The 24,419-nt window shown below is 42.0% G+C and overlaps 2 protein-coding genes across 4 annotated transcripts in view; both read left to right on the top strand.

Moving 5' to 3' along the window:
• HSD11B1 (hydroxysteroid 11-beta dehydrogenase 1) overlaps nt 1-11,845 on the top strand; it is a 32,164-nt gene extending 20,319 nt beyond the window's left edge. The window contains exons 5-6 of one of the 2 annotated variants that reach the window (XM_082616008.1): nt 9,556-9,699; nt 11,309-11,845. In XM_082616008.1, coding sequence (XP_082472134.1) covers nt 9,556-9,699; nt 11,309-11,526 — 362 coding nt within the window. In that variant the 3' untranslated portion in view covers nt 11,527-11,845. The remainder of the gene's footprint in view (nt 1-9,555; nt 9,700-11,308) is intronic. The other variant, XM_082616009.1, reaches the window with a different exon arrangement.
• A 10,652-nt stretch (nt 11,846-22,497) lies between these two features.
• LOC309799734 (TRAF3-interacting JNK-activating modulator-like) overlaps nt 22,498-24,419 on the top strand; it is a 27,111-nt gene continuing 25,189 nt past the window's right edge. For both annotated transcript variants that reach the window (XM_082613217.1, XM_082613218.1), the window contains exon 1: nt 22,498-22,604. The gene's annotated coding sequence lies outside the window, so the exon portion shown is untranslated. The remainder of the gene's footprint in view (nt 22,605-24,419) is intronic.

Genomic DNA, 24,419 nt, shown 5'->3' with positions numbered 1-24,419 from the left:
TATGTGGGGAGATGATTAAGAATAGTGCTGTGAAGAGAAAACAGACTTTAACAAAATGCACCAAGATTGTTTGGAATCGTGAGAACATAGGAGGTTTTTTCCTCTTTCCTCTTTTTTCTATTTTTTGATATGTTTCAGTTTTCCTTTAGCCAGCCTAGACTGGTTTACAATCCTTTATCTGCAATTTCCAAAAATCCAAAAAGCTGTGTGGGGTAAAAGAAAAAAAAAAACACTGAAAACCAAAGATTTAAAAAAAATAATTAATTCTATATGCAAGTAAATCCCCTACATATGAACCTTCAAGTTGCAAACTTTCAAAGATGCGAACATGCATTCGAATGTCCAGTCACGTAAGTTAGTTCACGTGTCTGGTGTACATTGCTACGTACATGCATCCTCTACAAGTGGTTGTGCTTTGGGGTACTTTACTGTACAGTACGGTTTATGTGCAACACGAGGAGCTTACTAATGAGGACCTGATGGTATTGAAGGTCCAGAAAAAGGACAAAGAGAGACAAGAGGAAGAGTAACTGAAGAACCAAAGAGATTCACGATGCAGGAAGTGGCAAGGGGATTTTCTTTATTTAAGGAGGCACTGTTAGTTTTGGAGGCACAGGACCCGAATGTAGAACGGTACATGAAGGTTGCAGCAGCCGTTCAGAATGCAATCCAGTGCCACCATGTCATCTATGACAAGAAAAAAAAGAGCTACTACCCAGACACTGGATCATTTTTTCAAGAGGGTAGATAGAACTGAATCCATCAAGGAGCCAGAACCTGTGCCATCAAAGTCAGGCATGAGTGAAATGGCAGCTTGCCCTCCGTCTCCTGTTGCTGACGTTCCTTCAGCTCTACCATCTCCCACCTCCTCTCCCTCCTTCAGTCAGTAACTCTTCTTGCCTGTTCACTCAATGCCAGCCCTGTATGCCAGCTGTTGTATTGTACTACTGTACCTTTCAAGGTATTATACTGTAAGATTAAAAATGTTTTCTTTTTTTGTGTGTGTTTGTTTGTTTTTTATGTATTATTTGTGTGAAAAGTATTATAAACCTATTACAGTACAGTACTATATAGCCGATTGTGTTAGTTGGGTACATAGGCTAATTTTGCTGGACTTACGAACAAAGTGGGCTTAGGAACGCGCTCTCGGAACAGAACTCGTTTGTATGTAGGGGACTTACTGTAATTAATTTAACTTGAACTAAAGTGAGGCTACTTAAAGCCTTTATCTCTGTGTGAACTTTCAAATATCTTATTGCAGAAATAATAATGTGTTTGCTTACAGGATGCCTCCCCAGGCCCTACTGGGAGTGTTATGTAATATGCTGTATAAGCCTCACACCATCTTCTAAATTCCAAAAATAATTCCATAACACATCAGGCCCTAAAGGCTTTGGATAAGTGCTTATAAGCCTATACTTCTACAGAGGAGAAAATATAATAAACTTCGTTGTTATTTTTCTTGTTCCATTGGCTTTTCATTGTAACTAACTCATTCCCACCTCTAGTCTTTGTACAAACCGTTCCCCCACCAACCTGGCCCTTCCTGCACTTTCTTTCATCCAAGCGGAGTTCAGAACTTACCTCCTGCAGGTGAAGTTTCCTGGTTAGTCCAATATGTTTCTTCACCTGAATATCCACTTTAGATTTGGGACAGATGTTTTCCCTGATCATACTAGTATGAGCTTTAAAGAGATCCAACAACTCATAATTTACTGACGGCTCATCCAATTATCTTTGTGAGAGACTTCAGCCCCTTCCAAAGACCTTCCCCCTCCATTTCTCCTGTAAGTTCCTAGATCAGGTTCAGTAAGCTTATGTCGCCATACCTTCCCTTCTCCCATATCCACCCTTAAAACCATCCTAGATATGGTTTATGACCCTCTTTCCTACTGAACCCTTCAGCACATCCTCTACCCCAAAACATCAACTAGAAGACTCTGAAGAAGAGGTGGGTTCAAAACTGCATGTTCTTGACACATGGTGCTTATGGGAATTAAATATGAGAACTACTGGTTTAAAGGTTTGCAGATCAGTGGCAGGTCACAAAATTTAAGAAATGAAATATGGTTATAATGAATGTCAATGACAGCTGCAGCCTTCAGCTGAAAAACTGACAGTTCCCATAGGTAGTTAGGTTAAAGTGTACCTCATGCATAATTTTCATGATAAAGATGAAAAACTTTCAATAGTCTGTTCAGTCTTGACCCTTGTCTAATAGTTCACTATTTTGTGTGTGTGTGTGTGTGTGTTAGTTTCAGGTGTACAGCAAAGTGATTCAATTATACATAATATACCTATTCTTTTTCAGATTCTTTTCCATTATAAGTTATTACAAAATATCAAGTATTGTTCCCTGTATTATAGTAGGTCTTTTTTGGTTATTTATTTTATATATAGTAGTGTGTATATGTTAATCCCAAACTCCTAATTTATCCCTCCCCACCTTTTCCCTTTGGTAACCATGAGTTTTCTATGTCTGTGTGTCTATTTCTGCTTTGTAAATTAGTTCATCTGCATTTTTTTTAGATTCCACATATAGACAATATCATATATTTACCTTTGTCTGACTTACTTCACTTAGTATGATAATCTCAAGGTCCCTGCATGTTGCTGCAAATCACGTTATTTCATTCTTTTTATGGCTGAGTAATATTTCATTATATGTATATATATTTCATATATACACACACACACACACACACACACACACACACACACACGTACTACGTCTTTATCCATTCATCTCTCGATGGACACTTAAGGTGATTCCATGTCTTGGCTATTGTAAATAGTGCTGCAGTGAACATTGGCATGTGTGTATCTTTTCAAATTAGAGTTTTCTCTGGATATATGCCCAGGAGTAGGATTGTAGGATCACATGGTAACTCTATTTTTAGTTTTTATGGAACCTCCATACTGTTCTCCATAGTGGCTGTACCAATTTACATTTCCACCAATAGGGTAGGAGGGTTCCCTTTCCTCCACACCCTCTCCAACATTTATTATTTGTAGACTTTTTAATGATGGCCATTCTGACCAGTGTGAAGTGGTGCCTCATTGTAGTTTTGATTTGCATTTCTCTAAAAATTAGCAATGTTGAGCATTTTTTCATGTGCCTGTTGGCCATCTCTATGTCAATTCAGTATTTCTCTTCACCATTTAAAACGTTTTTTGAAACCATACAGCTATCTGATGAATTTTTCAAAAACTCTTCTGCCATGGCTCCTTCCGTACCCCTCTCCTTTCTTCCTCTTTCCCTTCCTCTCTTTTCTCACCTTCCTCTCAGGAACAACAACAATGAAAAAAATCTGTCCCTTTTCTCCTGCCAAACAACTTAGAATCCTTTTTATTATTTTGAGCGTTACCTAAGTGGTAATCAAGAATAGAAAACGGAATACACTAAGCTCCATTAGTGGGACAAAAATCACTGCTATGAGAATGCAGACTATGGGTTCACATGGTCCCTTGCTTCTGCGTTTTTCTTGCTACCTGGACATATATATTATGAAATGCCATAGTCGATATCTTTATCATCATCTAGAATGGTATAATGGGCTGAAGGGTGACCCACCCCCAAGCATATGTCCACCTGGAATCTGTGAATGTGAGTTTATATGGAAAAGGGTCTTTGCAGATGTAGTTAAGGATCTCAAGATGAGATCATCTCAGATTATCTAGGTGAGCCTACATTCAATGAAAAGTGTCTTAATAAGAAGAGCAGGACTTCCTTGGTGGCTCAGTGGTTAAGAATCTGCCTACCAATGCAGGGGACACGGGTTCGAGCCCTGGTCCAGGAAGATCCACATGCTGCAGAACAGCTAAACCCGAGTGCCACAACTACTGAGCCTGCACTCTAGAGCCTGCATGTCGCAACTACTGAGCCCACGTGCTACAACTACTGAAGCCCGCACACCTAGAGCCCATGCTCCACAACAAGAGAAGCCACCACAGTGAGAAGCCCGTGCACCCCAAAAAAAAGTAGCCCCTGCTCACCGCAACAAGAGGAAGCCCATACACAGCAACAAAGACCCAACGCAGCCAAAAATAAATTCAAAAACACTTTTTAAAAAAAGAGCCACACATTTTACAAAAAGAGCTACAGACACACACAAAATTTTGAAGATGGAGGCAGAGACTGATGTATCTACGAGCCAAGGAGCACCAAAGATGAGGAGCAGACATTAGAAGCTTGAAGACAAGAAAGGTTTCTCCACTAAAGTCTTTAGAGGGAATGTGGCCCTGCTGACACTTTGGTTTGGGACGTCTAACCTCCAGAACTATGAGAGAATAAATTTCTCTGTCTCAGCCTCTAAGTTTGTGGAAATTTGTTATGGCAGCCCCAGGAAACTAATACAAAGTGACTAGGAGTAACTAGCCCCATCTTTTTACGGGTACCCTCATCTGTCAGCTTAAAAGTGAAAATATTGGGACTTCCCTGGTGTGCAGTGGTTAAGAATCCGCCTGCCAATGCAGGGGACATGGTTTCGAGCCCTGCTCCGGGAAGATCCCACATGCTGCAGAGCAACTAAGCCTGTGCACCACAACTACTGAGCCTGCACTCTAGAGCCCACGAGCCACAACTACTGAGCCCGTGTGCCACAACTACTGAAGCCTGCACGCCTAGAGCCCGTGCTCCGTAACAAGAGAAGCCACCACAATGAGAAGCCTGCACACTGCAACAAAAGTAGCCTCCGCTCGCCACAACTAGAGAAAGCCCACACACAGCAACAAAGACCCAACGCAGCCAAATAAATAGATTAAATAAGTAAAATTTTTTTAACTGAAAATATTTCTGCTTTTCATAAATTTTGCCTATTTGGGGCTTAGTTGTCGAGTAGAGAGAATCTTCACCCACTCAGGAATGGCTGGATTTGACACATGGCTCCTGAGAAACACTCATATAAAGAACGATGACTTATGTAGAGGAAATGCCACCTTGTGCTTGAAAGTGTGGACCACTAGAGTCAAGTTTGAATGCTGATTTGAATCCTAGTTCTCCAACTCATTAACCATGAAACCTTAGGCAATTATTTAGCCTTTAGACTTTAAACTAGTATATAAGAGCTAAATATATGTTAGTAAATGTTAGCTCTTATTTAGCTCCAACTTTTATGATTATTTTGTTTGTCTGCTCCATGTGGCCACTTATTTTGTCTGTCTGTTTACTTATCCTTTTCCATGACTGGAAATGGCTACCCCAGTCCCAATCTTACATGATGTTTTAGTTCAAAATCCACAGGGCCTAATTAGAACCCTGCTGTTGCTTATTTCAGTTTCTTGAGAGAGACACCATGATACGTGTTCAAGCCATTGTGCATATTAACTACCACTGACCCGACCTTCTGTAGATGGAAAGACAAAATCTTTTTGAAGGGGATGTGTGTAGGAAGGCAATGGCAAGCATTTCTAGTACACTGAAGCTTTTTAAACCTCATATATTCAAACCTCTTTATTTCTTCCTTTATAGCATATGCTTTTGATTTCATTCTTTAAAAAGTATCTCTTGGGGTTTCCCTGGTGGCACAGTGGTTGAGAGTCCACCTGCCGATGCAGGGGACACGGGTTCGTGCCCCGGTCCGGGAAGATCCCACATGCCGCGGAGCGGCTAGGCCTGTGAGCCATGGCCACTGAGCCTGCGCGTCCAGAGCCTGTGCCCCGCAATGCGAGAGGCCACAACAGTGAGAGGCCCTCGTACTGCAACTATCTCTTACCTTGAGGTTATATATTCACACATATTTTATTATTTTATTTTCCACATATATTCTCTAATATAATTTGAATTTATTTATTAGAATGGCATTTTTCTTTTCTCCAAATAGCTAGCTATTTGTTCCAACGTGATTTTTTGAACAGCTCATGCTTTTCTCACCAATTTGAAATACTAATACTACTAATAATAGCATTTACTAAGTGTCAGTTTGTGCTAAGTCTATTACATGGATTACTTCAGCTTAGTAATATTGTTATCCACGTATTACAGCTAAGAAATGGCATACTTGGGATTTCACACCCAGGTCATCTAACTCGAGAACTCATAGTTTTGACAATTATGCTATTCTTATAAAAAACTTGGATCTATTTTTGACTTAAACAACAGGAAAATTATTGACATAACTGGAAGTCCAGATGCAGGGCAGGCAACTGACTTGGCTCAAGCTCAGTGTCCCCGTGACTCTCTTGGCTCTGCTCTCTTCCATGTGCGGCTTCATCCTCAGGCTGACAGTGAGATAGATGTAGCAATTTCAGCCCCCATATCCATACACGGAAATGTCCAACAGAAGAGAAACAGGATTTCTACTTTAAGAAACTCTCCCATAAGGACAAAGCACTTTCCCAGACACTCCAACAAGATTCCGCTCGAGTCTCATTGGTCCAAACTGGGCCCCATGCCCATTCCTGTAACAATCATGGGCAAGGAGGATGGTATTAAATAAATCATACAAGCCACCCTTAGAGTTAGAGATGGTATCAGCTTTCCTTTGGCACATGGGCTACATAAAAGTGAAGGAGACTCTCAACATGGATTAGGTGAAGCTCTCTGACAGAAAACCTAAAATAACAGTGGATGTAATAAGTTAAAAGGCAAATCAAGTCTGGAGGTAAGCAGTATAGGGCTAGGATGGCAGCTCCATGGTCACCCAGGTTCCTTCCTTTTCTCTAAATGCTCTGCCATTCTCAACATATGGCTTCTACTTCAAGGTCCATGATAGTTCTGGGGTCAACCTTCAGGAACCAAGAAGGAGGAAGGATTGAGAAGGGAGAGACTGATATCTTCCTTTAAGGACATATCCCAGAAATCACATGACACACCTTTGTGTACAACTTATTGGATGGCACTTAGTCATTTGGCACAATCTGGCTGAAAGAAGCTGAGAAATGTGGACTTTATTCCAGATAACTGAGCCCAGCTACAAATCCAGGATTCTACTGCTAAGGAAGAGGGACAGAAGATATTTGGAGAGAATACTGCAGTCTCTGCAACAGGTGGAAACATGAATTCAGTTGAGGTTCTGATACAGAGGAAGAAAAGGGAACTGATTTCTTGTTAAACAACAACAATGTATCTTGATGCCCTGCTTGGGTCTTTGGTCCAGCCTTAGACTAGTCAGTAACCCAGGGTATCAGAAACTCTGATTGGACATCCTGTGTTACACACCCCTTCCTGGAACTTGACTGCAGAGTTATCTCAAGCCAAAACTCATGATTGAGGATTGAGGATGGAGTGTTTCCCTACAGAGATTTGTATTTTTTGAATTTTTAAGAGTTCTTTATATACTAAAGATTGATGATATTAAGCTTTTGTCTGACTGATATGTTGAAAATGATTTTCTAGTTTATCATTTACCCTTTACCTTTATAGTGAAATTATTATAGCTACCATTTTGACATATAGAAATTTTACATTTTGTATAATAAAATATTCTTTGCCTTTACATGTTTTTTTTACTTTTATGTTGGAATGATTTTTCATAAACAAGAATCTGGTAAGTGTTTGCCTATATTATCCTCTTTCTATGATTGAATGTTTTAATCAGTCAGGAGATTCATTCTGCTGCACATGTAACAAAAACTGCACTTAAAATGGCTTAACACTAAATGGGGTTTCCTTTTCTCAGGTAATAAGTTCAGGGCTGGTTTGATGGACTTACTATATCTTCAAGAATCTAAGCTCATTCCACATTTTTGTTCTATAATCCTTAATTATATAATTAATATACAGCTTTTCCTCAAGTTCGTAAATGACTACTGCAATTTTAGGCATCACATCTGTAGTCTACTTAGAAAGAAAGTGAACGGGCAAAATGTAAAAGCTGCATGTCACCTGAATCCATCTATTTTATCAGGCAATCAATATCTTTCCTGGAGACCCCAACTGCTAGATTTCTCATTGGCCAGGTTTAGATCACATGACTACCCAAAAGAGCAAGGGAACCTTGAAGAAGTAAATATTTTTATCTGAATACATTGCTATCCTGAACAAAATTAGATTCTTTTATTAAAGAAAGGAAAAAAAAAGAAAGGGAAATGGATATTGGGTAGACAACACCATCTGCCATAATTTTCCACGTATCATTTTCTGATATATGACATAAAGTAAGGAGCTAACAATTTTTTCCAATTAGTTAACCAACTTTCCCAGCATCTTTACTGAATAAATCATTCTTCCTTCATTGATTTGGAATGAAAATTCATTATATTTTAAAAACTCACAGAGGTTCCAATTCCAATAATGGCAGGGTAATACCTAATAGACCAACCTTCTCCAGATAACAAACTTGGACAAAATACAGAAAACAACCATTGAAAACACTGAAGAGAAGAATCAAAAGAAGAAACTGGAGAGTTGTTGGCACTTGAAAGAGGGAAATGACACTAGATGAGTTTCCCAATTTTGTAGCTTGTGCTCAAGGGCAGACCCCAATCAGTGTCATTTTTAGGATTGAAATCTGCCATCTTACTACCTTGTAAAAGCAGAAAGAAGAGTTTGGGGTTTCTGTAACAGCTGGAAAGTGAAGGGAGACATCCCAGAAAGGAAAGAGCCACGGTGCAAGAGCACCAAATTCTGTATGTAAACACCCTTCTCAAATCTCTATTTGTCCCCTGAAATACTCACAGGGCAGTGTAGATACCAAGAAGCCCAGTTAAGATTCAAATAATTAAACAGAGATTTCATCTGGTACCTACTGTAAGAGACACAGAGTTTCAGCCAAGTTAACTGCCCACCAAAAAATAAAAAATAAAAATGAATACTCTTTGGAGGAATATGACAGAATCCAGAGACTCTTACAATATCAAGGATACAATGAAAAATTACTGCACATCCAAGAATAGGAATATGTGACCCATACTCAGGAGGGAAAGGCAATCAATGGATATCAGTCCTAAAATGACCCAGATTTTAGAATTAGCAGACAAGAATTTTAAAGTAGCTGTTATAATAATGCTGAGCAAAGAGTCTAAGGTCTCAGGACACCACTACTCTCTCCTCTTGGAAAGGGTATAATGAATAGGTTATGCTATCAGGCATATGTCCACATATCCTCCAAAAAACTGAGTGAGAATTAACCAGGCTGATGAAAGTAAGAAAAGTGATATGGAGTAGAAAACAAAGACAGGAGTTTTCATTCCCCTTGCATAGAAAGTAAATCAGTGATAGGTCTCTGTGTAGACAGCCCTTGCCAAACCCTTCCAGTGCTCTTGGGTCAGAGGTGGAAAAGTTAGCAGCTGTGGAATTACATGGCTCTTTCATAATCCACTTATTTACCATCTTTACTAAAAATCTAACTAACCCCTCTTCAATGAAGGCTTTCCTGCAGCCCACTCCACACTGCATCCCAGTCTCATCAAAGAGAGTTTCTTTGATACCTTAATGTTTTTGTCTTTCAGAAATTCAACACAGCATAATAATCTCTTTGGGGAGTAGAGAGAAACTAAGACTCAAAGGGTAAAAGGACTTCACAGGGGTTACAAAGCCTGCTACTGATAAAACACAGATCAGCTCTGTCAGAGTTGAAATAGGTCCCCGTGTTAACCCATCTCTATATCATTTAGGGAAAATAGCTAATCCACTTATTGCTGCCTATTCTGCAAGCAAGTTTGCTCTGGATGGGTTCTTCTCCTCTCTCAGGGTGGAATATGCAGTGACCAATGTCAATGTGTCGATCACCCTCTGTATCCTTGGCCTCATAGACACAGGTAAGGTCAAGAGATTGGAATAAATGGCCTGTAGATGGATTGTCTTTCTTACCATTGTGGGTAAAGAGGGTGCTGAACTCCCTGATATCGTCATGTGTCATGCACTGAAAACCAGTGACAGTGCTAGTCTCCCTTTAATGAGGGGGCTCCACTGTCATTAGTGGAGCCTCTGACTGCTCTTTGACCCTTCTTTCCATTCTGACCACCAAGTGTTCTGAGTGACACCACACTCATCATATGACCCTATTCTGAACACCTTATGTCCTCATGACAACTCAGTGGCCATTATTTTCCTATGTGAGATTTACCAAATGTGAGTTTGTTTTCCTTAATAATATACCAGTAATAAGACCTAGATATCATGAACCCTTTGATATGATGCACTGAGAAGGACACAGTATCATTTGGGGGGTATTCTTACCAAAAATTCATAACCTCATTCTAATTATAAGAACAGTGGACAAACCCAAATTGAGGGGCATTACACAAATCAATTGAACAGTACTCTTCAACAGCATCAGGGCCATGAGAGACAAGGAAAGACTGAGGAACTGTCAGAGATAAGAGGGAACATAAGAAGAAATTACTACTAAGTGAAATCCTGGATAAGATCCTGGACTATATAAAGGATATTAGTGAAAAAATAAAGCCTGAAGTTTAATTAGTAAGGTTGTTCCAATTCTATCATATCTATTGTTGATAATCGTACAATGGTTATGTTGTTGTGATTGAAGGATATAAGGAAAAACTTTGCACCATTTTTACGACTTTTCTGTAAGTCCAAATGCAAGGTTATCTAAAACATGTGGCAAGTATGATAAGGAAACTTTATTTAAGGGACTTCCCTGCAGTCCAGTGGTTAAGACTCCACACGTCCACTGCAGGGGGCGCGGGTTCTGTCCCTGGCTGCGGAACTAAGATCCCGCATGCCGCGCAGCCAAATAAATAAATAAAAATTAAAAATTTTTTTAAAAGAAAACGTTATTTAAGAGTCACTGAGTAAATTGAGTAGTAGTTACAGAATGAGAGAGAGAGAGAAAGACAAAGAAACACAGTGAAACAAGGATGGAGAGAGAGAGAGAAGCTGGGCAAGAAGGACACAAATACCTGGAGGAAGAGAGCAGGTAACAATAGTTTCCTTCTAAGTGAAAGTGATTGGTGCTGACAAGGGAGCAAAGGTCTGGATTCTCGTCCATCATTTCCTTTTACAAATCAGTAGTCGTTATCATACCTCACTCTGGTTTTGCCCACTGACACTTCCCATCACATGACCTCTATCCTCATTCTGCTCCCCCATATTACTCCCTCACTCCAGCCAAAACACCCAAGAGAGGAGCATGATTCAAATCTCCCAACAAGTAACCTCCAGCTGCCTCCACAAATCTTCATCCATTTAGACGAGGCCCATATGAACACTAAGCCTCTCTTTGCCCAATAGGCCCTAAACATACCCAGTCTTCTCCACATATTCCTGCCAGGGCCCGTGGACCTTGCCGAGCAAGCACTGGCCAACAGCCCCTAAAAGCTAAGCTGTTGGTGTCTGCAGGCCTTCTATTGTGTAGACTGTACTAGTCTTAGATAACCCCACTCTTCTCTTCTTGTTCTACAGAAACAGCCATGACAGGAACTGCTGGGATATACCATGCAGAAGCATCTCCAAAGGAAGAATGTGCCCTGGAGATTATCAAAGGGGGAGCTCTGCGCCAAAAGGAAGTGTATTATGACAGTTCAGTCTTGACTCCTTTCCTGCTGGGAAATCCAGGGAGGAAGATCATGGAATTTCTCTCCTTACGAAATTATAATATGGAAATATTTATAAACAACTAGGCACTTCCTTAGGGCTAGGCATGATAAGGGGGCTTGGAACAATTCTGCCTGATATTTACATGAGCTCCATCATGAAGGTATCTCCCCAGAGAGATATGGGTGTTCCCAGGGGGTTGCAAGTCACATATCACATCTCAAAATTTAAAGAAGTTCCTCTAACACTTATACAGTAGAAAGTGTACGAATGTCATGAACCAGCAATTGTGAAACTGATAGTAACAACAGATATAATTACAAGATAGTTATATCATGTGTAATAATGTTATAATGCTTAGTCAATATTAATTATAATAAAGGTCACATAAACTTTATAAATTCATACCTCATGGCCGTAACTTCAGTTCATTCAGTACGGCTCCATTAAAACCATAACCTATACATGCTAAGTTTTGCAGTGTACATTTCTTATTTTGTGATATGGACCTTTTATCTCTTTTTGAGTTGAAAAAAATCATCCTACTCTTCATTTAGTGAACATCGTGTCTTTACCATTTTGTATATTTCAGATACTCTTTATATTATTTCATACTGCTCCTCTGGGAAGGAGGACATCTGGGTATGAACAACCAGGGCAAATCTAGAGAAGTGGAGGTTCCTGGAAACTGGAGCCACACAACCTACACTTGTTTATTGTACTCAGAGTGCATCAAGCAACTGTACTCTACATGTGAACGCTCAGTAGTATATTAGAAGTTTGTAGAGCAGGGGTTGGAGTTCAAATCCTGTCACTCACACATTTAGTCATTCATTCATTCAACAAATATCTATCAAACACTTGCCAGGCATCACTTGACTACAACCAAAGAGGAAACAAAATATTAACAACTCAACAAAGCCCTATATTGGCCAGGTCCCCCAACAGGTAAGAGTGGCAAACTGGATAATTTTAGTAGAGGTTAATGAAAAGGAGATTTTTTACAAAAGTGTGGGCAAGGTTATAGGGAAATCACAGAGGTAATGTAGCATCTCAGGGTTAGTTACAGCTATTTCCAACCCTAGGCCCACCATCAGGAAAAGAGGTGAGAACTGTTATAAAAGCCCAGATAGAAAGAAATGTTTGCAGGAGCCATGACATTCAGTTAAAGGATACCACCAGCCCATCAAGGACCACAGGGGAGGGATCTGGGGAAAAAAATATACCAGCCTCATTCACTTCCCTCCCTCTGGTTTCTGGCTGGTATTTTCTATTAGGTGAACAAAGGGGCAAAGTGTAGATTGATATAAACCATACAGGTCAGCCTACCCATACACAGAGCGGGGTGGAAAAGGATGGAGAGTGTTTGGAGGGATAGATGGTATATATCCAGCACAAACCCAACACTCCCAAATGTAGAGTTTCCATGGGAAGTAATGCTGGGACACAAGACATGGGTCTGGAAGTATAGGGTAAATTTCCTTTTCTCGCTTCTTAATCTAAATGGCTGGTCAGGAGAACAAATTGGCGTCCATTGAGCTGCCAGCCGCATGGACAAGAAGCTGGATCTGGGAGTGTGAATATGGCTGGACTTTTCTCAGTCCATAACATGGACCTTCCCAGGTTATGTCCAGGGCAAAGGGAGCAGGAGAGACCTGACTGAACCTGTGTGTGAGAAAATGGACCAAAAACGTGAAGTCTGGTTTCTGACTATATAGCATAATACACACACACACACACACACACACACACACACATGTAAAATGAGGTCTAGTAGATGTCTTGGTTTCTGACCAGTCAGATTAACACTCCTCAGTCTCCTGTAGAAATGAGGCTCCCTCTTCACAGACTTTGTTGATGACATAGAGTGCAATAATTCCTTAACTGAAGGGTGGGGACAATATTAAAAGCGACTTAGAATTTGCTTGGGTAGAGGTTAAACGTCTTACTACATGAGGTTTTCCCCAGAATCCAAAGGGGATGATCTCAGAAATTAGGTCTGAGAACCAATACCATTGACACCCTCATCATTTGCTGTCTTCACTAACCTGGACATTACAATTCCTTTGTCTTCAGCAGCATGACCTTACTATTCCAATCAATTTCTGTCCAGGAAGATAAGTGTTGCAAACCCATTTAAAAATGCTCAGCTTTTCAATAGACAGCATCAAATGGCTATTACTCTTCAAGGCTCTTTGGAACCTTATGTCAAAACCCTGTCATCACCAATCTGAAATGTTTGCATCACGATCCTTCCCCAATTCTAATCAAACCACCACATTGAAAGCCCACCTTAAACTAGACTCCAACACTTCATAAATACCCCAACTTTGCCCTCCCCATTCTGAAAGGCTGCTAAGTCTCCATCCAAGGTAGTACTTCCCCTTACCTGAGTGAGCAATAAACTCAGCTCTTTCTCTCACCCACAGGTGGGGCCCTAACCCAGCCCCTTACCTGGCTCCCCTACCCCTAGATATCTGCCCACTGTCTCCAGAGGCAAGGTCCAATTTCAGTGATACCAGCAGTCCAAAGGTTTTTGTCATTGGATGAGTTCCATGTAAGAGAATCTGGCCTGCCTAGCTCACTTCATAATGAGCTCAAAAATATATATGCAAGGATGTCTGTTTTCACCCACAGTGACACGAAAATTCAGCATTCCTTTGTGGATTCCAAAAGCAATTCCACTCTCACTGAACGTATTAGTGAGCAATGTCACCTTTTCCTAATATTTCAGAGAGGGGAAGGAAGACTGGGTTTCCATTCCATGGGTGGGCATCACTTAACTCAAAAGGCCCCCCTGGGCCAGGTCTCTTTCAAAGTGCTTCCTCCCCAGCTCCATGTCTTCCCTGACTCAGACCCCAGAGCGCTCAGCCCCCACCCTCCTGCTCCCCCATTTATCATGAAAAGTGGATTATGACTCCACCTGGAGGTCACCCAGCAATATTTTTTTAACAAAAATATTCTCTTACCATAAGGAATGACTGTACTAACTGTTAGGAAAATTTTAAAGTCACCAAACATTACATTTGTGGTTAGGGCTAACCCTAACCAAAACACTGAAAACAACTTTACTATCTACCCACAGGCTATCAATACTATGAAATCACTATATCATGATAACAAGGGATGAGGTAGATTTAAACGTACTCATATGGAAGGACCTTCAGGACATACTGTTAAGTGTATAAGACAGGTTGTTTACAAATGTGTATAACATAATCCCATTTATGTTAAAATTATATATATAATATTTATATTATATATATATATATATATATACACACACACACACATAATGGGAGGCTTGTGCACACGTACGTGAGTGTGAGTGTCAGTGTGAGTGTATGGAATGGGGAGGCTAACTTGCATGAAGCACTCTTCTCAGACCTGACAGAATTAGGAATGGCTTCCCTCTGAAGAGCAGACCTGTGTTTCTTGCAATGGCAGTGTTGTGGGTTGAAGTGTGTCCCCCTCTAAAGATACGGTGAAGGCTTCATCTCCAGTACCTCGGAGAAACATTTACTTCACTCATGAGTCTGCAGTCTGGGCAGGGCTCAGAGGGGGACAGCTCACTTCTGCTCCACTCAGCACAGCTGGGCTGGCTCAAAGGCCAGGCACTAAATCATCTGCAGGCCCCATCGCACATGCAGCCTGCGCCTGAACCGGAAAGACTGGGCTGGCTGGAGCCTGGAACAGCTGAGGGCTCCTTGGGCATCTCTAGCTTTCTGTGGCCTCTCCGCGTGGTCTCTCAGAACAGCAGCTTCAGGACTGCCGGACTTCTTACATGGTGGCTCCGGGCTCCAAAGGCATGTGTCCTGAGAGACAGAGCCAGGCAGAAGCTGTATTGCCCATTACGACCAACCATATGCTATTAGTGAAGCAGTTTTATGAAGATCCACCCCATTTCAAGGACAGGACATACAGACCCCACCTCTTGATAGAGGGGTGTCATGTCACATCGTAAGAAGAGCATGTGGTGTGCTCATAAGGAAGATCATAAGGTGTGTGGATGCAAGTGAGAAACTGCTGTTCCAGACCCAGAATCGGGGGCTTCTGTGGGTGGCACAACTGGGGCAAGAAGCCAGGTGTGCAAGAGCTGAGGCCCTGTAGATTGTCGACAGGATGGGGGCAGGAGGCTGATGACGTGGAAAGGAGACGAATGCCAAGACAGGGGCTCGACTGGATGACAAATTTACAGCCAAATTCAGATTAAAATTAGTTTTGCCTTCAGGCTGAACTTTCAGGGCTCACCTTAGGCCCAAAGACATAATAAGACTTCAGTCTGGGACTTCCCTTGTGATTCAGTCGTTCAGAACCCGCTTTCCAATGCAGAGGATGTGGGTTGGATCCCTGTTGGGGAACTAAGATCCCACATGCCTCGGGGCAACTAAGCCCATGCCTAGAGCCGTGCACAACAAAAGACCCTGCATGCCACAACTAAGACCCGACACAGCCAAATAAATAAATAAGTAAATAAAATTCAAGGATCTTTAAAAATAAATACATAAAAGACTTCAGCCTGAGTTCAGTAGAAATCAGCTGCTTCTTGATTCTGCTCACTTATAACTTATTAGACAGCATGGGGAAAGCAGAGAAGCTATGAAACAATATTAAGGTAGTTAGTAAACTAAACTTGTGGTCTTTCCAAGGGTGTGTTGGTAAATACTTAACAACTGGCTCTCCCGAAAAGAAAAAAAAAAGAAAAAAGCCCTGATGTGTAATATTTGCCTACTTCCATGATACAAATACTCTCACCATGGCCGATTTGCAGCCACCAGTTGCCACCACTGAATTTGTATTAGCGGAGCTAAGCACCATCCGTTCGCTCAAACCTGCACAGCCGGCTCCAGCACTCACCCTGACTTTCAATTTCCACATTCTTAACAGAATTAGTAATTCTTAAAGGGCCAGCTCAATGCCTCTCTCCTCTTCCAAGGACTTGCAAGTAACAGGACAGCTTGTTTCCATCATTGCTGGAGAAGAAGAGGGAACAAGGGCTCCCTGAGACAGGGGACGCTCATGTTCTTCAACTCTAAGTACGTCAGCATCTTGCCTGAAGTCATGGCCTTAACCCAAGTGTCTGCGAGCCCTGAGTCCACCTTCATGTTCGCTAGCACTACATTCCCCTGGGAGCAACAGAAAAACCCCTGCAATGGCTGAATCAAATAGAGATTTCTTTTCCTTCCATAACAAAAAGTCTGGGAAGAGCAGACCAGCACCTCCGGCAGCCAGGCTCCTTCTATATCTCCAATTATCCATCTTCCTCCTTGTCACAGTGGGGTCACAAGACAGCTGCCCCACCTTCAGCATCATGCCAAAAAAAAAAAGAGAAATGTGAAGGGCCAAATGTGTGCACCAGCTGATTCTGACCCCTAATAAACAGCCAATGGGAAAGCCCCAGCCAGGACTTCAGCTTACATCCCCTGGGCTAGGGTCACATCTTGGGACCACCTCTCCCTCCAAGAGAGGTTGAGAAATGGAATTTTCAGCTGAGCACATGTCCACCCCAAACAAAAATGGGGTTCCGTTAGGCAACCACAAGTATTTGTCACAAATGTAAATCACCTCGGAAACAAGTCTGAGATACAGCCAGAGCAGAAGGACACAGTCCCTAAGATGCCAGGCTCCTAACCATGGTGACAGGATCCCCTCCCACTGACCATCTGCAAAGTCCTAATCAGTCACAGCTCCCCCCATGCTGGAGAATATCCTAGGCCTCTCACCTCTTCAAATTTCCCTTTGAGAAACTATGAAACCTCTCCTCAGCAAAGAATGTAATAAAAGGCCCTAAGATATCAGGTAGCAGGGGACCCTGAGGTGACCTCAAAGGCTGTGACTCACATGGGCATGGGGGACAGTCATCCAGCTACTGTTTCTGGAGAGCTCCCTCTCAAGGACAACTAAGTCCCACCTTGCTGCCAAGTCTGTCCACACAGGCTCGGCCTTTCTCCTCAGCTGGGCTGCTCTGGGCCAGCACCACAGGCCTCCGCTAGAGTCCATGGCAAGCTCCAAAGTTTCTCCAGAGCAGTGATCTCTGAAACTTTGGATCCCACACTTCATCATTAAAAAATGATTAGGCATATGTATTTCTAATAGATATATAGCTACTATTTATATAATATATGCATGTAATATTTACTAGCACAAAACATATGCAAAAATAGAAATCTTAAAAAGACAAGATAAAAAAAATAAAGAGAAATTCTAATATTTTTCTCCCTACACGCCAGTAGTCCCTGCAACACATCCCCTTTGGAGACTAAGGCTCCAAAGTTGTGTGAGAGGAAGAAGTCAGCGTATGTCATGCTACTAACCAGTCCTTTGGGACCTTAGTTACAGGCCTAACCTTCCCTTGGTTCAGAGTGTGCTCCTGTTCCCCTCTGAGGTTGCTACATGTTGGGTAGAACCCTTACCCCTTTTGGCATTGTCTGCTGTCCAGGGAATTTGCCAAGAACCCACATTCTTCTTCTTTAGTGCCCATCCCAGAGCACAGGGACACATATGCTAATCAAGTCCCAGAAGCATCCCTTAATTTCTCGAGGGAGGTATGAGAACCAAACTAGCTTGCAGCATTAAGGGAAAAGAAAAACACATAAGTACCCATGCTGCCTTACAATGTCTCCAGCAAGTCTGCCTCAGTGTCAGCCTCTCAGCACCCCTAGATCACCAGCCCACCCCAGAGGGTCACCAGTTCATGAAGGATGCCAAGAAAAGTCGGGATACCCCTTACTTGCTATATCCTCCCCCGCTAGTTGTTAGACTTTAACTCCTTTAACTTCTCTAGTTGTTAGACTCACAAGTTTTCTAGTTAGACTTAGAATATGTCTAAATTCTCTGGTTTTTATAGGTGGGGGAATGGGAGACAGGGACGAAGACAGGGCAAATGTGAAAAGAAAAGGCAGACAAGAAAAGAGAGAATTTTTTAAAAAGGTAAAATAGTGCTTAGAACTACAACGCCCAGAGGCAAAAAAGCCAGGAGAAGTAGAATTAAGTCTGCACAGATCCGAACACACAGGGTGAGGACACAGACTCACAGCGAACAGCAATGCCACAGGAAAAAGGAGAGGGGGAAATGGATTCCTAAAAAAGAAAAGTCCCAGATGAACACCTGCTGAATGGGGAGGCTTTGGAGATGGGAGTTACTGGGAAGGAAAATAAGGAAACAGAAGCCAAAGGGAAGGGGGTATTGGCTCATTGCAGGACCTGGAACCAAAGGGTGGAAACTGGGGACAAGTCAAAAAACACACGCCGACCAGGGGTGAGGCCTGAAGGACCCGAAAAATGGCAGTGTTGGCTGATCTGGGACTGTTGGGTCGGTGTGCTTCCAGGCTTCCCTCACACTGTCCTTGACCAGTCCTGTGGCACCCGAACTCCAGGTAACAGAGTGGACGCAAAAGTTACCCCACCCCAAAGCAGCAAAGCAGTCCTATTCAGAGACTTACCCTTTTCACAGGCCTCCCTTTCTGCGGTCAGTGGTGGCAGCGCCACCCAGTGGCTGACTGCGGTGGTGTGGTGGACCGCACTTCACCACAATTCCTTCCCCAAGCTTGCCCAGGTTCTGCTCAAGGGCTACCACCACCTCCTCACTGCGTGCCTACTGTAAGTCACCTCTCAGGACGTATGAACAGACCCAGAGGAGGCGGGGCACACTCAAGCATCTGGTAGGGCCGCCGGGAGCTAGCAACCTAGGACACCACCATTCGCCTTTAGCTGCGGGAAGCCAGATCTGTTCAATAGCGACAGCTAGTGGTCATCCTCAAAAGCAAGGTGCTCTGAGCCTCCAGGGGAAAGAAATGTCAAGGTATGGGGAAATCAAGACAGAGTCTTGGCTGCAAACGGAGGCTAGCATATACCCAAAGCCATCCTTGGGTAAAATGGTACATAGAAAACCTAAACTCTTTACAGTGATGTGCAAGGACCTCGGCCACCTCCCCAGACACACCTCAGGTCACCTGCCATGCTTTGGATTCCCTGAGCACACGGAACCGCTAGCCCTCTGAAGGCACCCTGCTATTCCCACTGTACCTCTACCCAGGCCACCTCTTCTGCCCGGACACTCTTCACTCTCCCCACAGTCTGCTTAAATCCTGCTCACCCTTTAAGACACAGCTCAACCACTACCCTCTCTAGGAAAACTTGCCCCCTTCCGCCAGGGCCCACCCCTCAAGGCTGGGATGGGTACTCTCCCACCCCTCTCCCATGCTTCTATAAATTTCCGTATTTGCCTATCACTTGAGTTTACCAACTCTAAATTTACCTTTTAAATTGTCTTACATGACTACATCAAGGGACTTACTGTCTTTTACTCATTGTTGCATCCCTAGTACCAAACACAGATCTTGGCATGTATAAGGTATTTAATTAACATTTCAGAAATAGAGGACTCTTAGACCCTAATACTGGGAAAGGCTTTAGGGGAAACTGAGACCCACAGAGACAAAACAACTTTGCATTTCAGGAGAGAGGCGTAGATGGATGTAAAAGTCATTTCTCCAGATTCCAGACCATTACTCTTTTCACCACACCACCCTGGTTTTGCCTCCGTGCCAACACCCAGCAGCACTGAGCTATCATGCTGGTAGGAGGACTCTCACCTCTCTGCAGCTCTCCTGACTTTGCCATCTCCAGCAGTGCCCTATACCTTAGCTCTTCTCCTTCCGGCCCACTTCCTGCAAAACTTTCTCATCAGAAGGAAACCACGTCTTCATGAAACCGCTCCAGCAAACCCACTCCTGAGATGTTCATCCTCAAGGATATATTTTAAAAGAAGAAAACGCATAACTGCATACATGAAGGTGCTCACTGGCAGCACTGTAGTAAAAGCTAAAAATTAGAAATGACCAAAATCTCCATATAAATAAAATTAAGTTCCTCCATATAATCTCCATATAAATCAAATTATCAATCACGTAATGCAAAAGCTAAAAAGAGTATCAACACATTGGGATGATTTTTTAACTTCATTTATTAGCCAACATTTCCATATACTCACTATGTTCAGACAGTAATCTACTGTATGAATATTAACTCACTTAGTGCTCAAAATGAGATAGGTGCTATTATGATTCCCATTATTTATGGCAGAACACATTTGATTTGGTCCAATAAAAAATAGAAGTTAAGTGGCCTACCAGACACTTATGTGGGGGGCACTCAATGAGGCACATCAAATATTTTTCTTCCACAGAGTAGTGTAACACATATACTTAAAAGAACCTGGTCCGTTGAGTGAGTTTTAAAAGTTATATATTTGGGCTTCCCTGGTGGTGCAGTGGTTGGGGGTCCGCCTGCCGATGCAGGGGACACGGGTTCCTGCCCCGGTCCAGGAAGATCCCAGGTGCCGCAGAGTGGCTGGGCCCGTGAGACATGGCCACTGAGCCTGCGCGTCTGGAGCCTGTGCTCCACAACAGGAGAGGCCACAACAGTGAGAGGCCCGCGTACCACAAAATAAAAAATTAAAAAACAAATTTTTTAAGTTACATATTTTATTAAACACAAAAAAATAATGATAATAAAGATATTTAGATTGTCAAAAGATTACATATTTTAACTTTTGCCATCATCTCATGGATGGAGAGGTCCCACATGTTTATTGGTCTTTTGAAGTGATAACTTTAAACATTTTTATCCTATAGATATACTTATGAAATTATACCAGACAAAAACTCACTGAAACCACTTCTTCATATTCACACAACTGCAGATCCAACTGAGGATCCACTACCTCCACCACTGACAGGTCACAAGGGCTAAAATAATAGTGACAGCTAACATGTACTGAGTACTATATAAGTGTTAGGTCATATAATCTTTAAATAATCCCATAGGGTAGGGATTATCATTATAGTCATTTTACAGAGGAAAAAACTGAGATGTAAAGAGGTTAAATAATTTACTAAACTGAAACAGGCAGTAAAGGTGAAGCCAGGCTTCCAACACAGGCAGGCCTACTTTGGAGCACCCTTGCTGCTCTATTGCCCTGGGCTGCCATTCAGGGCAAAACCCTTCAGAGTGAGCAACAGGACGTATCAGATATGATACATAAAGTAATCTTGTTCCAAAGTTGAAAGTTATCCCAGCTCTGAATTTATCATTGTAATCACAGAAAATTATAATATTATAACTCATAGTTATTTTTATGTCTATTAAATGGTATTAACCAGTGGTTAATCATTATCCTGAGCAATGCTAGGGAGGCATGGCTGTCATTCAATAATAAGGAAATTATTAAACAGATCATAGCACACTCACATTATGAAAGATTGTGACAACACTAAAAAGTAAAAATGTGAAAAAAGGTAAAAACATGAAAACTATTTATAATACAGTATCAAGTGGAAAGAAAACACTTAACTGTAGATTCACAACACAAAATCTATATTTAAAAAGAAAAAGATGTGTGCATACAGGCAAAAACTAGAAGGGAATGTAAAAAATATGAAACTAATTTGTGTTTGGGTGGTAAGATGAGGTCTTTCTTTTTCTATTTTAAAAATTCTTTTAAGGGTATCAGATTACCCCTTTATAGAACTGAAAAAAAAGAAAATGAAAGAAAATCTGAAGGCCTTCTGACCCATTTCTCCACCAAGCTGCTTTCATTATTGGTCTTCAGAGCCCTGGAATGCTCTCTGCAGAGCAGGCTGACAGCCATCTAACATGTCAGCGCTCTGGTGAGATCAGTCTGGGTTCATTTTACTGCATCAATTCAAATATTCTCTGTTATGGATAATAGATTGTGCTGAGTATAAAACAGATCTGAAAAGTTAGGGTAGAAATGTAGATGTAAGATGTATTGAAAAGGCTCTGGAGGACATTACAGTTTGGGAATGTGAGGCCATCTGTGAAATAATTGGCATTCTTTAACTGAAGCTGTGGCCAAAAAATGACAATTTAAACTAGGAAGGAAAATTGTCAGTTTCAGAAAGAGGATAACACTATCAAATAACCTAATCTTACCAGAGAGCAAACGTCTCTGGAATTACAGTGTTAGTGTGTACGGTTACCATGGTTGAGGTTCTTAGAATTCTTGGCTTCAGACAGTTACTGGCTCGGACGACCCAGGCTTGTGGACGTGAAGTAGAGTAAGTGGGAGCACGTTTTAAAGAATAGAAGCTTCATATTTTTAATTTCTTCTCAAGTGACTTTTGGTAGCTGAGTAATTTAGGTAAGTATATTGTTTTTAATAAATAAGGTGGCTTTTTAGTGATAAACTAGAAGTTCTCAGAGTCCTGTTATTGGACAACTCACCCTGGGGAGAGGAGGGCAGTGCTTTAATTGAACCCTAAAAAGCAGTAGTTTTTAAAGTTCAGAAAGGGGTATGGCATACCTAGGGGATAACTCATGATGATATTTGATTCGGAGATAAGCCTTATTTTGTATTCTGACAGGCCCAAAGGGACACAATCCGAAACAAAGTCTAAAGGAAGAAACTAAGTTGCTCTGAAGACTGACACCCAGTTTTTCCTTTTAGTCCAAACAGATTGGTTTCTGGGAGGCCCTCCTTTTCTGGCCTACCTTCTTCTTCGCTTTTCTATCTGTCCATTCTAACACATACACACACACACACACACACACACACATACACACACACGCATGCACACACCTTCCACCCCAGCCTCAAGTTTAAAGTTGCATCCTGTCTGGGCCTTTCCAGGTCAAAGTCAGTGAGATGGTCCTTCTCAGGAGCCTCAGATGAAAAGTAACCTGTTCCTTGCTCAGTGCTGAGACCCACAAGAATGGATCCACAGTTAGCTGTGCATTGGGGTTAAGCCTTTCAGATTCTTAGCGTCTATACAATAGATGAATCTCATGCCAATATTGATCATCTCTCACAGCGTAACTTGGAGGTTTTAGTACAGTAAAAGGTCCTCTATCAACAATGATGACACAAAGCAACAAAAAAGAGGACTGAGACTTCTGTCCTGCCATGAATGGGAAGTTGTAACTCCACTGTTAGAGAAGCAAACTTGCAAATGGACAAGTTCAGAAGATACTTATCTTCTCCTGATGAGTTTAGACTGTATCACCTCTGAGAATGAATATTTGTCCTAGGGATGTTTGTATGGACATCCGATTAAACAGTTAGCAGCTAGACACTTGGAAGACTAAAGAGGAAAGTCTGCAAGTCTGCACTGGGGAAAACTTGAATGGGAACAGACTTAAGTATGCCCACCCTGAGCTGCTCTGCAGGACTTAGAGTTCCAAGCTCCCCTCACCAAACACCCCTGGTACCTTCGGCAAAATGTGGGTTGCCAAGGCCACCAGGTACTATTCTGTTGAATGTCTGCGAACTTATTCTAAAGTGAGTAACTTAGACTTCAGGAAGGCATTGCTGAGAAAATACTGGAGGGACAACTTCTTTTGAGCAAGGTTGCCATTTCCCAAAAAATGAATAAGGAGTCATCCAGTAGAGTGGAAAGGGGGAACAAGATTAGAACTAGTAGCACCCATAGGGGGCCCTCCATGGGTTAACTAGGGGTTAACTTCATAGTGCTGTTTCTTGGAGTATAGGAAAAGTCATACTAGCGTACAGTTTAAAATTTTTTCTTTCATAATTGAGATCCCCGGTCATTACCCCAACCCTACCATAAAATCTGATAATCCTATACCTCCCTGTGTGATGTTGTGAAGGGTAAAGCAACAGGGTTCTAAAGCATAGTGTTTCTTATCCTATATTCACCCCTTCATGGGAGCTCATAGAGGGCTCAGCATCTATCAAGGCGACCATATCCCAAAGTTCAGGATATGACCATCAACAAAGGGACCTGGAAATAGTGAGGAGAAGCACAGAATGCCAGCCAGTAAATGCCAGGTGGTCAACTCAACAGGGGCCTGATCTAAATCCTTCTCTTTACTAACCCACACTAGAGGAAGGGGACCCTCAGGTAGAGGCAAGCAGATGATTAGACTGTCTATCTCTACTTGAGTCTAATTTGGTAAAGCAGAGTTTCTTAAATCCATCTTATCCAGATTTTCAAAA

This window comes from Mesoplodon mirus (genome assembly GCF_964341445.2).
Source record: "Mesoplodon mirus genome assembly, chromosome: 3".
Classification (NCBI taxonomy): domain Eukaryota; kingdom Metazoa; phylum Chordata; class Mammalia; order Artiodactyla; family Ziphiidae; genus Mesoplodon; species Mesoplodon mirus.
Note: the sequence above shows the minus strand (reverse complement) of the source record. Positions and strands in the feature narration are given on the sequence as shown.